Genomic DNA, 14,960 nt, shown 5'->3' on the forward strand with positions numbered 1-14,960 from the left:
TTGTGTATGCATGTGCACCATATATATATAATTTATTTTCAAAATGAATGATTACGTTGTCCTACTAGACCAGGTTTCTCTATTCTAGCTCTAGTCCATCCATGACAAGTCTGTCCTTGCTTGTTTTCAGGACAGCTTGTTCTGGGAAATGTCCCTTATTTTCACGAGGCAGCGTTCACACAGGCATGGGATACTGACACTTCTCAAACTATCGTTCCGAGCCACAAAGAAAAGCATCACGAAAGCCCCGCGTTGATGAAACGCCTGATGAAGAAGCGGAAATCACGTTTGTAACGGTGCACTGACCCCGGTGTCTTTTCACGGCTGAGGTTACTTGTTTCCCTCGCGCTATCTGGCAACCCGGACCAAACTGCGACAGCGCCAATGGCAGCAAAACATAACTGTTACAGGCGAGGAGGATGACAGCAATAAGGTGAGATGAGCACCGCTAGAAGGCAACGATGGCAGCGATGTACGTGCAGGTTGTATAGAGAATCGTGTTGTGTTGCTCTGGTTTCACCTGCCTCTGATATATGAAATGATCGTCAACTTTATCTCAAGTTACTGTAGTATTCCGGCAAATATGTTAGCAACACGCTCAGCAGCTAAAGCTAACGAATGTTAGCTGCTTGACGTCTGTTAGCCCGTGGAGGCACTAAGTTGGATGTTATTACAGTATGTGAGCTAACTGCCTAGCCGTGATACCGTTAACTAAATAGAGACCGGGGTTACCTGACAACCCTGTTGGTTATAGTTAGCTTGAAATAACAGTAATTTATTCGCTCTCTAGCCATTTGCCACCAAGATAAAACGACATTGGCCGGTTAGTTTATGTAGCTAAAATGTTGACTCTCCAGCAGCTAGCTAAGTAACGGTACACTAGCTTGCTAGCGTATGCTAAGCGTAACTCGGGGCCTAAGGGTGTCAAACCAGTTATCTCTCATTTAATTCAATCATTAAGCTGACTGCGTGTTCAGTAGTAATGCTATTACGTTATTCGAAAAAGTACATTGCAAGTGTGAGATATCTTTAACTGTCAAATTGTTTAACCTTCCTCCATTTCGTCCCTCTCAACTCATGATGCTGTAGCTAATGATATCAAGAACTTCATTTTTTTGTATTGACGTGTCAGCCACTTAGCTGATGGATGCAATAATAGCTCAGTCCACCTAAGTTTATTCAACAGTTCAGCAGGTGATCTGTATGGTCACTGTCATTGGGATCAGTGCAGTGACTGAATTTGGATGCACGTTCATGTAGTTTGCTTTAAAGTAAATGCAAAAGTGGCTTAATATGAGAACACAGTTGAGTCCTTTCTTTCTTTTTTTGCCTAAATATTTCTAGTTTCCACTGTGCTTAACCTGTAGAATTGTAGAAGTGTGTAAAAGTTAATTTCTACCCAAAACCACCACAAGTGGAAGCTCACAGTAGTAGAGCAAAGTTAGTTGGAGCTTGGTGTGATGTTTATGACATACAGTACACTTTAAAGGATGGGGAAAGATGGGAAAGTGTGGTCATGGCTGGAGGTATGAAGGAAGTTGTTGCTCAGGCCAGGGGCATTTATGAAATTTGTGTCCTCATTCATGTATTCATTAATTGATGGCGATACCTTTTTCTTTTCTGTATCTGTGATGCAAGGCAATGATCCTTTTTACTTTTGTCTCTTTGAGGAGACATTGGTGAACATGTTTGCTAAGAGAGGTTTAGAGTAATCATCCACATGCCTTAACAGCTAAGTACTCTAGATTGACTTGTTGCTAATTTTCAATATAAAAAATACATTTTTACTTTACCTCCTGCTTAACTTTCAGCATGACTGTGATAGTAAGTGAACAAGATGAGCAACAGCTGCCCACTGATATTAAAGCTAAAAAATACTCTGCAGTTATACCATATGATGAATAAGCACACTCTTTTATCACTGAGACATCTGTCGTTTCTCTTGACATATTGGTGCGCATAGTGTACCAGGGCCATATGGAGGATTTTGGTGTCAGTCCTCCAAAAATGTAGTGTGATTACCAGCCAGGATTCAGAATGTCTATTGTTGCAGTAGAGATGGATGTCAAATGGGATTAATGTACATAAGATAATAAGATTATTTTGTTTTAGCTGGTACCATGTTCTAGATGACAGTTTACTATGACTATCCCTTGGTAATGTAAAAACATATTCACGACCAAAAAGCTACTCTCTTATTTATGTTTGTATGTGTGTGTGCTTTCCAGCTCAATAGATAACTTGTTTCTCGGCCCAGATAACCTTCACATGCCCTTATGGCAGAGCACACTCTCAAAGGCAACCTTTCAGCTTTAGTAATATTGACTTGTTCAGTGTGTTTAATTCTCTGATCGGTCTGTCTCAACTGCTGGATTTTGTACAGCAGTGGCTACACTGAACTCAGAATCTGTTGGTCTTAATTTAAACATTTCTGACAAGCCAAGTGGCACATGCAACCGACTCTAGCCATTGTGCAGTTTTTGTCTGTGCTTCGTTTTAGATACTATGTAGGGTCAGCAATGTAAAAGATGGCTTAAGGGCCGTGCTTCACTTGTTGCTATGAAACGGAGCTACACGAGTCTGTGCATGTGCAGGGATAGTCTGGAGGCCTTGCTGAGTCTAAGCCTGTGAATCTGGAGGTGGAAGGGAAAGGATTGAAAAAGCTCTGCTCCCTTAAACATGTAGTGGTGTGGTCATAAAATGTCTTTTACATGGAAGTGGGCTGTGAGTTGAGCTCAACAACAGTGCTGCAATATCTCTCCTTTGTCAGCTTATTGTTTTTTTTAATGTTCAGACCTTAGTGTTTTTCTTCATCTTTGTCATACAAGTTTTGATCAGTGGTAAAACAGTTTGCATCACTGATGCTGTAAGCTTACACAAACTCTGAAATTAAAAGGTATGCATTTGTAGCTATAGATGGATCCTTAAAATATCGATTAACCATCAGGAACCTCCATGAATAGCAGTCTTGTTTGTTAATGGACGTGGGTGTTGCCGGTGACGTAGTATTTAACATTTTATGACCGAAACCAATGTTAAAGTAGAAATCTAAGATATTGGTCATCATTTGTGTTATGAACACATTTAAGTATCCAGATTGACCTTTCTTTTTCAATGGTCAGCACTGATAGAAGTCTAAGTAATGTCATTTATTATTGTAAAATGTGCTGCCTCAAGAGTTTTAGTGTAGAGTTGTAGTGTAGCTGTAAGTGTTCTGCATTTACTGACTGCCTGAAGAGAGATGATGAGCTGTGTTTGTGTTAGTCGTGACTGGTAAAAAGGAGTTAGCTGATGACAAGGCTGTGTTGCTAAGCAACGCACATCATGGGCTGCGCCTCTTGAAGCTCGAAGCTGGCTGTATTCTGCTCTCTGCAAGACTGGGGGAAAGTGCAGTGCAGTCTCGTGTTTCTGTTCATTAACACACTTGTTATTAAGATGATTTGATTACCGATATCCATATGTAAAAATGCACACCTGGAGCTGTTGACAGTGTTGCATTTTTACACCACAGGCTCCCCTGAAGTCCTCCTCTGCTTTACCATAAAACAGCTTTGTTCTCTGAGGAATCCCATTCAATTCAAATAGTCTGGAGGCGCAGGGAAGTACTGTTCAGCCCACTCTTCGTCTCAGGTTATGTTAACACATGCACTCACACTATGTGTGTCTGGCTCAAATGTTGCTTGCGTGACCAAGACTATTGTGCTCTAGACACAGGGGTTATTCTGCAGTACATTAACAGTTTTTTGGTTTTTTTTACAGGGAGATAGATATTCATTTTAAAAGCTGTAAACCAGAGACACAGGGAAGTTGGGTGGAGACTTTGTCATCTGTTGTATCTATGTTTTTTCATATTGCACAACGAGGAGGAGATCAGCTAAAGCATCTTTTTTGTTTCGATGTATTTTAATATATATGTTCATTATGAAAAATTACCACAGTGTGTTGATGTAATATTCACGTGTAGGGTTGCAACTATTATTATTTTTATTGTCAATTAATCTGTTGATTATTTTCTTGATTATTCAATTTGATATTTGGAAACAGTTTACTGGATGACTGACTTTTTAAAAAAATTACTCAAGCTGATTAACCGATTAAAAAACACTGAATTAATCAATTTATTGCACTAGCACGTAGCACTATTCAAATGCAGATGGTGTCACCACCTGTCATTAGTAAATATCCACAGTTTTGTTCAGATTTGTTGGGAACTCTCACTGCATACCAACAACTCGGCAAACAAGTCCGCAGATGCAGCACTGCTATAGATGCTTGGTTACAGTTTGAATGTGCACTTAGTTACAGCCTACAGATTTAAGTACACAATTGGCTATTAATTTGTAAGAGTAAATGGATTTGTAGGAGTGACTAACATTTAAGTCAGAACAGGAGTGACGAACAAAATGTATGGTTAACATTACAGACTGTTTAACCAACCGGTGTCCCCTCCAAAAATGCAAATGAGACCAAAGACGAGACGTGATTAGTGTTTGAACCACTAACACCAGAATACAGTCAGAGTGAGAAAACACACATGCATCCATATTCAGATCAGTCCCTTGCATGCGCTGCTGTGGTTTTGTATGTAACGTGTGAACTTGGATATCTGACAGATATGTCCCATTTGGTTGATTTTGTCACTTGCCGCAGATTGTAGTTTCCCACAGGTGAAGCATTTATTGGTCTACTGCAAGTGGGTTGAGGACATAATGTTTTCGTGAGAATTCAATGTGTTCTCATTTACACGGTTTGTTTCTGTTGTTGGACAACTGAACAAGTATGAGAAAAACATAAATATTATTGAACGTTGTGTTGACTGCACCGAAAAAGAAGCAAAGGACCCATGAAGAAAGTGAGAAATGGAGTTTCTGTGTGGCATTAAAGTAGTCTTAAATACTGTATTAAGTACTGTAAAGTAGTCTTAAATACTGTTGCACTGTCACTCTCACCTCTTCTATCTTGCTACACTGTCGACTGCTTTTGAAAGTAAGAAATATGGATTATTTTAAGGTTAAAGGTGCAGTGTTTAACAGAGTTGATTGAAGTATCATTCCTAGGTTGTCAGGACCTATTTGACGGTATTTGACAACATAGGAATGAGACTCAATGATAAACTATCTTTCTCTAGATTGGCTCATTGCAGCATTAAGTAAAGCTCAACACATTTTTCTAATTGTTTTCCATTGTGTTTTTGCTCTCTTTCAGGATTTAATAGTTTAATTTGCCTGCCCACATAGGGGACACCGTGTGACTTTGGCTCTAAACAAAGAGCCTGTAGCGCTGAAGTCCAGCACTGAGTATGATTCCCTGGTTTCGGTGGAGGTGAGGAAGCATGGGGTGGAACTCAGAGGTGTCAAGACGAAAGTGATGACAGTATGGTCCATGGTGGAGAAGCTCAAAATGGAAAAACGCCCATGGAGGGAGGAGAACATTAACTCAAGCGAGGCTCAGCACGCCACTGATGATTCTGAGGATGGAAGCAGCTCAGAAAGCGAATCAGAAGAGCAGCAACATCAGAAGGTTCAGGTGAACAACAGTGGCTGTAAGAAGAAGGAGCCCTTGGCTGTCACAAAACCCCACCGACAGCTCTGCCGCTCTCCATGCCTCGACCGACCCAGTTTTTCCCAGAGTAGCACTGTGCAAGATTTTCGTGAGGATGAGACCAGCGCGGGACCAGGGATCAAGACTCCCAGCAACAGGGAGTATCAGACGAAGATGGATTTTGCTTTGAAGTTGGGCTATTCGGGAGAGCAGGTGGAAACAGTGCTCAACAAGTTGGGGGCTGCTGCGCTTATCAACGACGTCCTTGCTGAGTTAGTAAGGCTTGGAAACAAAGTAGAGCCTGAAACTCAACCTTGCAGCAGTATGGCCATCACAACAATATCACGGACCCCCTGTGTTAAAGAGACTGTTAGTCCAGAGGTGTCAGTGGAAGATTCTGACTCTGTGGATACCTTTGATAACCTCAGGCCCATCGTCATAGATGGCTCAAATGTGGCGATGAGGTAAGACACCAACAAGCATTTGCTCGTATTTAATTTGTCAGTGCTTCATTCAGAATATACTTCTGTTCTGAAACTTTTGCCTCTAATGGATGTCCTTTTATGACATTTTAGTAGACCTTATACCATAATTTTTTGTTTTGTAGCCATGGAAACAAAGAGGTATTCTCTTGCCGTGGTATCCAACTTGCTGTTGAATGGTTCTTGGAGAAAGGACACAAAGACATCACTGTGTTTGTCCCTGCCTGGAGAAAGGAACAGTCGAGACCCGACGCCCTCATCACAGGTAGTAAAGCTTTTTTATTATTTGAAGTTATACTTAGTGGTTTTAAATGTGGTATGTATAGATATTTACTGTTGGACAGTAACACTTAACCTACATGATAGAAAAGTAATGTGTTTTTTGTGTAGGTGACTGAAGCATTACCTTGTGCTGTGGTCAGGGTCAGTAGGCAGAAAGTGCTAGCACACTCTCAACTATGGATTAATTGATAAAATACTATAATATGCCCTGTGAAGACTACTGATTTTCAAAATACATTGTGATATTGGTTTAGGTTATGTTTGATGGAATTATTATGAGCTGTTAATGAAATATTAATCAACAGTCCAACTTCCTCCAAATTCCTCTTTCAGATCAAGAAATACTACGCAAGCTGGAAAAAGAAAAGATCCTAGTTTTCACCCCATCTCGGAGAGTTCAAGGCAGAAGAGTGGTGTGCTATGATGATCGCTTCATAGTGAAGCTGGCTTATGATTCTGATGGAATTATTGTATCAAATGACAACTACAGGGACTTGCAAAATGAGAAGCCAGAGTGGAAGAAGTTCATAGAGGAGCGTCTCCTAATGTACTCATTTGTCAATGACAAGTAAGAAACCATAATGCATTCTTATGGAGGCCAAAAGATGTAAATATGCACTCTAAGACTCTTTGAGTCTATGAGTATAGCCATAGATGAGCTTTGCTAAAAAAATATATGTTCCCCTCTACAATACAAATTATTTTTATCTCAAAGTTGGTTAGCAGTGTTTATGGTCATTTATTCAAAACACCATAGGACTATTTTTCTGTTGTCTATTTAGTCATGATTTTGTGGCACAGAGTCTTTATGATGGAAATTATAAAGCTGACATTTAGTAATAAAATATTTTGAATAGGTTTATGCCGCCTGATGATCCACTGGGAAGACATGGTCCAAGCTTAGAAAACTTCCTCCGCAAGCGTCCTGTTGTTCCAGAGCACAAAAAACAACCCTGCCCCTATGGTAAGTTCCCTAAATATCTTTTTAAAGCCTTGTCTGAATCATTTTTGTCAGCATTAATTAAATGTTAATTTTTTTTTACTCTACTCTTTCTTTGATCAAGGAAAAAAGTGCACATATGGACACAAGTGCAAGTACTATCACCCAGAGCGTGTCAACCAGCCCCAGCGGTCAGTGGCTGATGAACTCCGGGCCTTTGCCAAATTGTCTGCGGTGAAGACAATGAGTGAGGGGGCGTTAGCTAAATGTGGCACTGGCCCAGTAACTATTAAGGGGGACAGCAACTCTGAGGTCAAACGTGTGGCACCCAAACGTCAGTCTGACCCCAGCATTCGCTCAGTGGCCTGTGAACCTCCAGAGGCACTGTCCGCCGTTAGGAAGTCTGAGACAAATTCAGTGCCTTCCCTTGTGTCTGCTCTCAGTGTGCCCACCATGCAGCCTGCCAAGAGCCACGCAGCTGGGGCCTTGAACACACGATCAGCCAGCAGCCCAGTGCCAGGGTCTTTGCAGTTCGCACATTGTTCTCTGGAGCACATGTCTAGTGTACAGTACCCTCCCATTTTAGTTACTAACAGTCATGGCGCCTCTGTTACATACAGTGAACAGTTCCCAAAGTATGACTCAGTTAGTGACCATGGATATTATTCACTGCACAGTGATTTTTCAACTATGAGCATGAGCAGCATGCATAATGTCGACAGTTTCTGTAGCATGGAGCACGAGCATGGTGTGTATCAGAGAAATCCCAGCCACTGCCCTGAATCCTGCCTCAGCCATTCAAACAGTGACTCGTTCTCCTCTTATGGGGACCTGTACCCAAGCTCTGTGGACAGTAGCTTAGAGGAGAGCATGAAGGGGCAGCAGCAGTCTCCTGCACAAGGTAGGATGCAGGCTTTCTCCCATGGGTTTCGGCATGAAGCACTGACACGGGTACAGAGTTATGGACCAGAGGAACCCAAGCAGGGCACCCGTAAGCAGCCTGGATCTCATCTAGCACCACATATCCAGCATGTTGCAGTGGGAGCCAGGTCCAGCTGTCCTGGAGACTATCCCCTAACTCAGAATGTCCTCCCACCTTTGTCCTCACAGCCCACACGGTCTCTTGGTATGACTCGAATGGACAGCATATCAGATTCAAGGCTATATGATAGCAACCCGATGAGACAGAGGCGACCGCCACTGTGCCGTGAGCAGCATGCCAGCTGGGACCCTCTGCCTTGTGGTAATGAGTCCTATGGATATCATTCATATCCACTGAGTAATAGCCTGATGCCGTGTTGCGAGCGGGTGATGGTCCGCAGCATGCCTGACAAGATGGAACAAATCTGGAACTCTCCATGGGAGATGCCATCTTCAGTTGAACACCAAGAGCGGTATGTCATCCCAGACCACCAGTATCAAACATATCGGAACCTTTGTAACATCTTTCCTGCTTACGTAGTCCACTCAGTAATGGAGAAAAACCCTCATTTGACGGATCCACAACAACTCGCCGCTGTCATTGTTACAAAACTGAGGTCGTCCCATTGAGCAGTTAATCTTGTTTAACATTCAAAAGTGATGTGATAAGGGAAATACTGATTTTGATTGCAAAGATAGGCACTTGTTAAATGTTGCTGTATGTGCAACATCTGCCCTCAGGAGTTTTTTTTTTAACGTCTCGGATGGGAAATCTGGCAATCAGATTTTACATCACTAAGATGACGCAGAAGTAATCAGCATAGAGCAAGTTTGTCTAATAAGTTTATCTCAAATTGTAAGATGTTTCAATATATGAAAGCAACGTTTTTATATGAAGTGTGGTGCAGTTGATATGAGGTAACACCTTATTAGAAATCTGGTTCATAACACATTCATACTACCTGAGCAGGGGCTGCATAGCAGCTTTGTGCTATATCCTATTATATCCTGTTTATTTAATTGATTACATGTTGTATAAAAATTATGGCTGGAGCCCAAAAGTTTTTAGTTTTAAATCAATAATTTTCACGTAATCACAGGATAAATCATGTAAAATATATAAATTAAACAAGAATTAGAAAAAATGTAAGAAATAATTGAAACTCAACTCACTATTATGAAATGTTTTTTCGTTCTCATTTGATATTCAAGTTTTATAGAAGTTATTTTTAACTTCATATTGACATTCTCCCCCCCAAAATGCCCCATTTAATTTTTTTTAATCTCATTATTGCATATTTCCCAATAACACGTAGTTTTATGCCACTTTTTTCACATTACAGCCAGTTAGATGCGCTCTGCCTCTCTTAAGGAAACAGATTTAACAAGTGCTACCAGATTTGAAACGACTTAGCTCCTGTTAGCTAAGGCAAAAACAAGGTCAAAATGTCAAAATCAACATCACCACTATCTTGCTGCTGCTGTAAATATACAGACACAAAAGCTCACATCTCCTTTTATTTATTCAGGTGAACAAGGGAGCACATGCTAGCTGGCTAACTAGATAGGCGGATGTATAAGAGCTTGGTTTATTGCTCAGCATCAAAGTGAAGAGGCAGTTAGCTCATCAGCATTCTGTTTCTAAAGATGTTCCCCAGAGAAAGACACACAACTCTGTAAAAGTAAGACAGAGTTTTTCTCTTTTGTAGCTCAAGCCAACGTGAGCTAGCTAATGCTGCTAACATTGGCTCTTTACGTCCATGCTGCGTGATAGTTTAAGCTTGTAAGTTGACCTAGCTAGTTAGGAAGTTAGCATTAGTGCACTTGTTCAAAAACTGAACAGGTTTAGTTACTTTGTGTATGGTGTTTACTTTACTTAGCAGCAGTCTCCAATTTGTTAACTTTGGCATTGTGTTGTTCTAGGTAACAGGCGCTGCCTTGCGAAATTGATTGTCAAGATAGTTAGCTTGACCTTTGCTGGAACTTGGGAGGGTGATGACATTACCACCTTCATGAAAAGTGACAGTTTAAGGGTATAAAATGTAACATTTCCCCATTAAAATGTCTAAAAATTACTATACCTTTGTTAAATATTTTGTTGCTGTGTACTTACTCCGTCCAAATGTTTCCAACAATGACAAGACAAGAGAAATCAGTTATTTTTGATGATACGCTTCATTGGGTTGCTGGTTGCTATAACAACTGGGGAAACACTGGAAAATCTAGAAGATATATCAGCGAGTGAGGAAGGAAGTCGGGAAACGTGACTAAACGTAACATGAAATCAACTTTAATACATTACCTCTTCTGTGATGGCCATTTGACTAACCATAAACCATAAACCATAATCGTGTCATAACTAATGTAGTAACAACAACCTAATCATAACTAATGTAGCTTTGTAGTGTAATACTGAACCTTTTCCTCATGTGAGTCAACTTGAACTAAGTTGATCAATAAACACGTTAACACAGTCAAAAATAGGAAGTAATAACTTTCACCTCCCACATTTGCCTTATTGAATCAGACATAAGAGTGCGTCAACATTGGACACCATGTAGCTTTTATCAGGATCTTGTTCAGGCCCTGTGAATGTGTTATGAAAGGCATCTGAAGTGTTTCTGGTGGAACAGGACTATAAATAACCTTGCTTAGGTCTGCCTCTGCTGTAAATAGTTCTTGTGACTTTTTTGTGCATTTCTTTTGAAGATAAGTAAAAGGGAGGTAGCTACATACCTCACAGCATGAACTATGACATTTAATGGCCTTATATCTGAATGACCTCACGCTTTAGTCATTGTCTGAGTGGTTTCGATGAAAGTCTTAGTCATTGAAGCCTCCTATTTTCAAATGTAAAGCACTATCTCAGTATCTAAAGAGATATATTTTCTCAGCCTCACTTAACAAAGCTACTATTTTGGTAGAATTTGACAGTGCACAAAGCAAGCCAAAAAAGAGATTTGACTTGTACACATGTGCACATATCTATGTACATATAATCACACAAAAGCCATTATTTCAAAGTCATTAATAAGCTGCTAAATAATGCCAAAAAAAAAATATTTATATAGTGTCAGTACTCCACATAACTTTACATTTTAGTTCACAGAATTGATTGGATTATTGGACAAATTAACATCTGTGTTAGGATAATTTCCTATGGTACTGTATAGTTACCTTTCTGATTTTATTGGATGCTATGTCCAGGATTTTCCTATTTATATATTTGTCAAATTTGTTGTGCTGATTCTTTTCAATGTGAAAATATTCAAAGTATCTTTGTCTCAAACAGTAGCTCTAATGGACTCCTTCACGTTGTCAGTTGAGCAGTTTGTTTTCAGAAAGAGGTTGAACTTGTTTCAGAGACTACTTTACATGCATTTAAGTAATCCGATGATTTCCAGCTTTTGTCAGTGACCTAATTCCTTATGCAGAAACAAGAAACCTAGTTTCTTCTATCAGTTTAAGGCATGAAGAGAAACTTGAGTTACCCAGCAATGTTTCTGATTGAATTTGGCTGTTTATACACTTCATAAAGGCTTGTTTACTTTACATGTGCTAGTGTGCATGGTATTTATTCCCATGCATCATTTCATTTAGAGTAATTACATCCCAAAATGAGTCTGCTCAACAGACCTATTGATCTCACTATAATAATGTATATGGTTTAGTTTATTAAATGGGCTGTTTCCACACATGAATCTACACATGCACACAGTTAAACATGCAGTTAAATATGCTATCCCATGGTGGTGCATCAGTGTCCTTTTACTGAACAAGGTTCTTAGATAACACATTAGTAACACTCAAAATATGGCAAAAATGTGGAGGAGGGAGGGGAAAAAATCTGCTTTCTGACAAACCATGTGTAAACTGTGGTTTTAAAGAAATCAGATTGAACGCATTTTTCAGTTTCATGCCTTAACCTAATTTCTAACATTTACCTGGTTTCTTATGTGCATGTAAACATGTTGAAACTTTCATAATGATTTTGCCGGGCTGTGATGTGACTTAGTTAGGGAGAAGTGGTAGAAATGTACTACTAGAGATGGGAACAGTGTTTACCATCACAGATTAAATGTTTGCACAAGGAATTCTGCAACAGACTTAATATTTACCTGATGTTACATTTGTCAGATAAAATGTTGAGAATCTGGTTGTAACACTTAGGCCTGGGAGTGAGTTAAATATTGGATTCGTTTTGTGATATCTTGTGGTGTATGAGGTTTTGATAATTGTTAAAAAAAAATGAAGTGAATGCTAGAAAGCATGTTGAAGATTAAATTTACTGTATGGCTTTTTAAAGGAGGCTGAATTGCTCAAATACAGATGTACAGTACGCATACATGCAGCCAGTCTCCAAGGATCATGGAAGGGTTCGGCTGTGCCTTGCAGCACATTGCTCTCAGGATGCTTTCAATTTTCTAACTTTCAGTCTTGCCCTGCCAAAAACCAGTGGTTACTGGCAAGAGTCTACTCTGATCTAGTAGTGATATATTTTGTGAAAAATCCTACATGCAACATGTAGTACCTTAAAGTTAGTTATGTACAGTTGAAAAGTGGAGATGGCATTGCAAAACTTTGTACTTTTTATGTATATCCTTGTTATGCACCTTGAGATCTAGAAAAGTGGGCTAATAGGGTGAGGCTTTACGTGATGCAGCTTTAGCTAGATGAAGTAGTGTTGGTGTCCACGAGGGCGCAAAGTTTGCTTATCACTTGATTTGCCCAAATTTTGATCATATGCTGATTGTCTGGCTGTAGTTGAGCCAGTGATCTTGAATTAGACCTTTTTAATGATACCCATACTGGGGCCTAAGAGTGCTAATGTTGGATGCTAATCGCCCCCAGGTCATCAGGTCAAACCTATCACTTGCTAAGCATATTCATGCTCCCAAGGGGATCAACTCCCTTGACTTTAATGTGAGTTTAATTGCCTTTTCTCAACCTCCACCCTCAGGACAAAGTGCTTACATGAAACATTCATCAGACAATTGCAGAGAGAGGCGTTGTAACATGTAAAGCCAACCCCAATAGCAAGATCATGCTTTGAGTGCCTTTAAAGGGAAATGCCACTTAGTTCAAAGATTCAGGTATTGTACCCCAAGGACTAATATTGGATTGCATGACTTGAGCATTAAAAAAAATTGTGGTCAGTATGGTATCACTTGCATGTGAAAAAGAGAACCGCCAAAGTCTCAAACACAAAGTCTAGAAAATTGGCTTCCCATTTGTAGTAAATGGGGCAGTGCCAGGCTATGTTTTGATGACATCATACACCCAAATATTTGTCCTTTGATTTAAGAAAGTGTTTGTAATCACAAAGAAAAATTGCATGAGAGTTTTTTAACTGAGTGGTATTACTCTTTGAGGGGGCTTATCATGTGAGCCTGATTTCTGACTCTGACTCTCATTGGTGGTGCTTCAAAAATATGTATAGATATATATATATATATATTTCTTTATAATGTTTAGGTACAACCGTGGTATATGAACAGACATAAAGAAAAAAAAACATTTGAATGTGTTTTGCCCAAATGAATTTTGGGCTATGCTGACTTTGTTTTTTCATGAAAAAAGACGAGGCCACTTAAGGCCGGCTGTCTGTTCATGAGAAGGTGAAACAAACTGCCTAAATGTTTCTTCATATGAAACAATCAGATTGCAAGGCTGCTGTCAAGGTTGTTTCTGGCATTTGGCTAAAAGTTTGCGCGCCGTCCTTTTTCCTTGAGATTGAAGAATTGTCGTTGATTCCGTGAAAATTGTGTTCTCAATGCAGAAAGACTGCAGCACAGTAAGATCAAAGAAATAACTCTTAAACTAAAACCATCAACATGGTTGATGATTGAGAGACCAAAGTAAGATCACTAGGATCTCACTATCAGTAAGAACCATATCATTACACTATAATAAATTCAAAACACAAATTCAAAACACTGGAATAGTCAATTTCCCTGATGAGCTCAAAAGTAGATTTAATTGGCTGTATAATAGTTACTGTAATGTAAGCCCCAATGCAAATGTACCAAAACATGTTCAGGGTTACATTAAGTGATTTGTATTGATTGAGGGAATTAAACTTGAAATTTTGGCTATAAAAAGCCAAATCATTAGGTACGTTATGTGATGTTCACAAACAGCTGAACCAGTTTATGGCTCAGTAAACTTAAGTATACTCATACATGACATTGGGCTGTTGTTGACAGTACATGAAATTAATGTCACATCAATCTAAATTTGGATAAAACTTGTTAAATTCTCCCTAAAATCCAGTTAGATTATGGTTTCATAAAGTCACATGATTTCATTTTAACTGCTGATTTTGCTCACAAGCTTTTGTGTAACTATTTATGGCACAGTGCCACATTTCTAGCACTTCTCCGTAATTAGATGATGGGCTTAAAAGGTATTACAGCAAATTCACACTCGGAGTACACTGATGGTATCTGCCCTTATCCTAAAGTTTGGACTCTGCTTTCACAAATTCTGTCTGGACATTTTTCCCACATGAACAAAAGAAAAGAGAAATGTAGGGATGTAAATTTTATTGTTGTGCCTCTCATTGATTTTTCTGTCTTTATTGGAAATATCTTAATTATGTCTCTGATCATAACTACTTCTAAAAAGATTTTGTCTTCACTGGGCAGTTGACTACCTCCAGGACAAAAACAAACTCACTTTTGCTACAAAAAGTTTAAATGTTCCAGTATTTTACTGCTTTGCTGAAAGTTTACACTAAAGACCAGAATGGTGGTTCATAGTCCCCACCCTCCCTTTGAAAGTGCCGCAAACAA

The 14,960-nt window shown here is 39.5% G+C and overlaps 1 protein-coding gene across 3 annotated transcripts; it reads left to right on the forward strand.

The window, feature by feature from the left end:
• The first annotated feature begins 264 nt into the window (after nucleotides 1-264).
• Nucleotides 265-14,571, forward strand: zc3h12b (zinc finger CCCH-type containing 12B). Of its 3 annotated transcripts, none has more exons than XM_084372867.1 (6): nucleotides 265-472; nucleotides 5,206-6,005; nucleotides 6,149-6,288; nucleotides 6,639-6,873; nucleotides 7,163-7,269; nucleotides 7,370-14,571. In XM_084372867.1, the coding sequence occupies exons 2-6, from the start codon at nucleotides 5,368-5,370 to the stop codon at nucleotides 8,794-8,796; spliced, it is 2,547 nt and encodes an 848-aa protein (XP_084228993.1). In that variant the 5' UTR covers nucleotides 265-472; nucleotides 5,206-5,367; the 3' UTR covers nucleotides 8,797-14,571. The 3 variants fall into 3 exon arrangements, with proteins under 3 accessions (XP_084228993.1, XP_084228992.1, XP_084228994.1); XM_084372866.1 differs by having other exon boundaries at nucleotides 265-433; XM_084372868.1 differs by having other exon boundaries at nucleotides 424-482.
• Nucleotides 14,572-14,960: the final 389 nt, after the last annotated feature.

Source organism: Pagrus pagrus (genome assembly GCF_965226575.1).
Source record: "Pagrus pagrus genome assembly, chromosome: 14".
NCBI lineage: Eukaryota > Metazoa > Chordata > Actinopteri > Spariformes > Sparidae > Pagrus > Pagrus pagrus.

Bases quoted from the DNA above. Each gene is read 5' to 3' on its own strand.
- zc3h12b (XM_084372867.1), top strand. From the start codon at position 5,368: ATGACAGTATGGTCCATGGTGGAGAAGCTCAAAATGGAAAAACGCCCA. The intron at 6,289-6,638 runs GTAGTAAAGCTT...TTCCTCTTTCAG, and splicing joins ACCCGACGCCCTCATCACAG to ATCAAGAAATACTACGCAAG. The intron at 7,270-7,369 runs GTAAGTTCCCTA...TCTTTGATCAAG, and splicing joins AAAACAACCCTGCCCCTATG to GAAAAAAGTGCACATATGGA.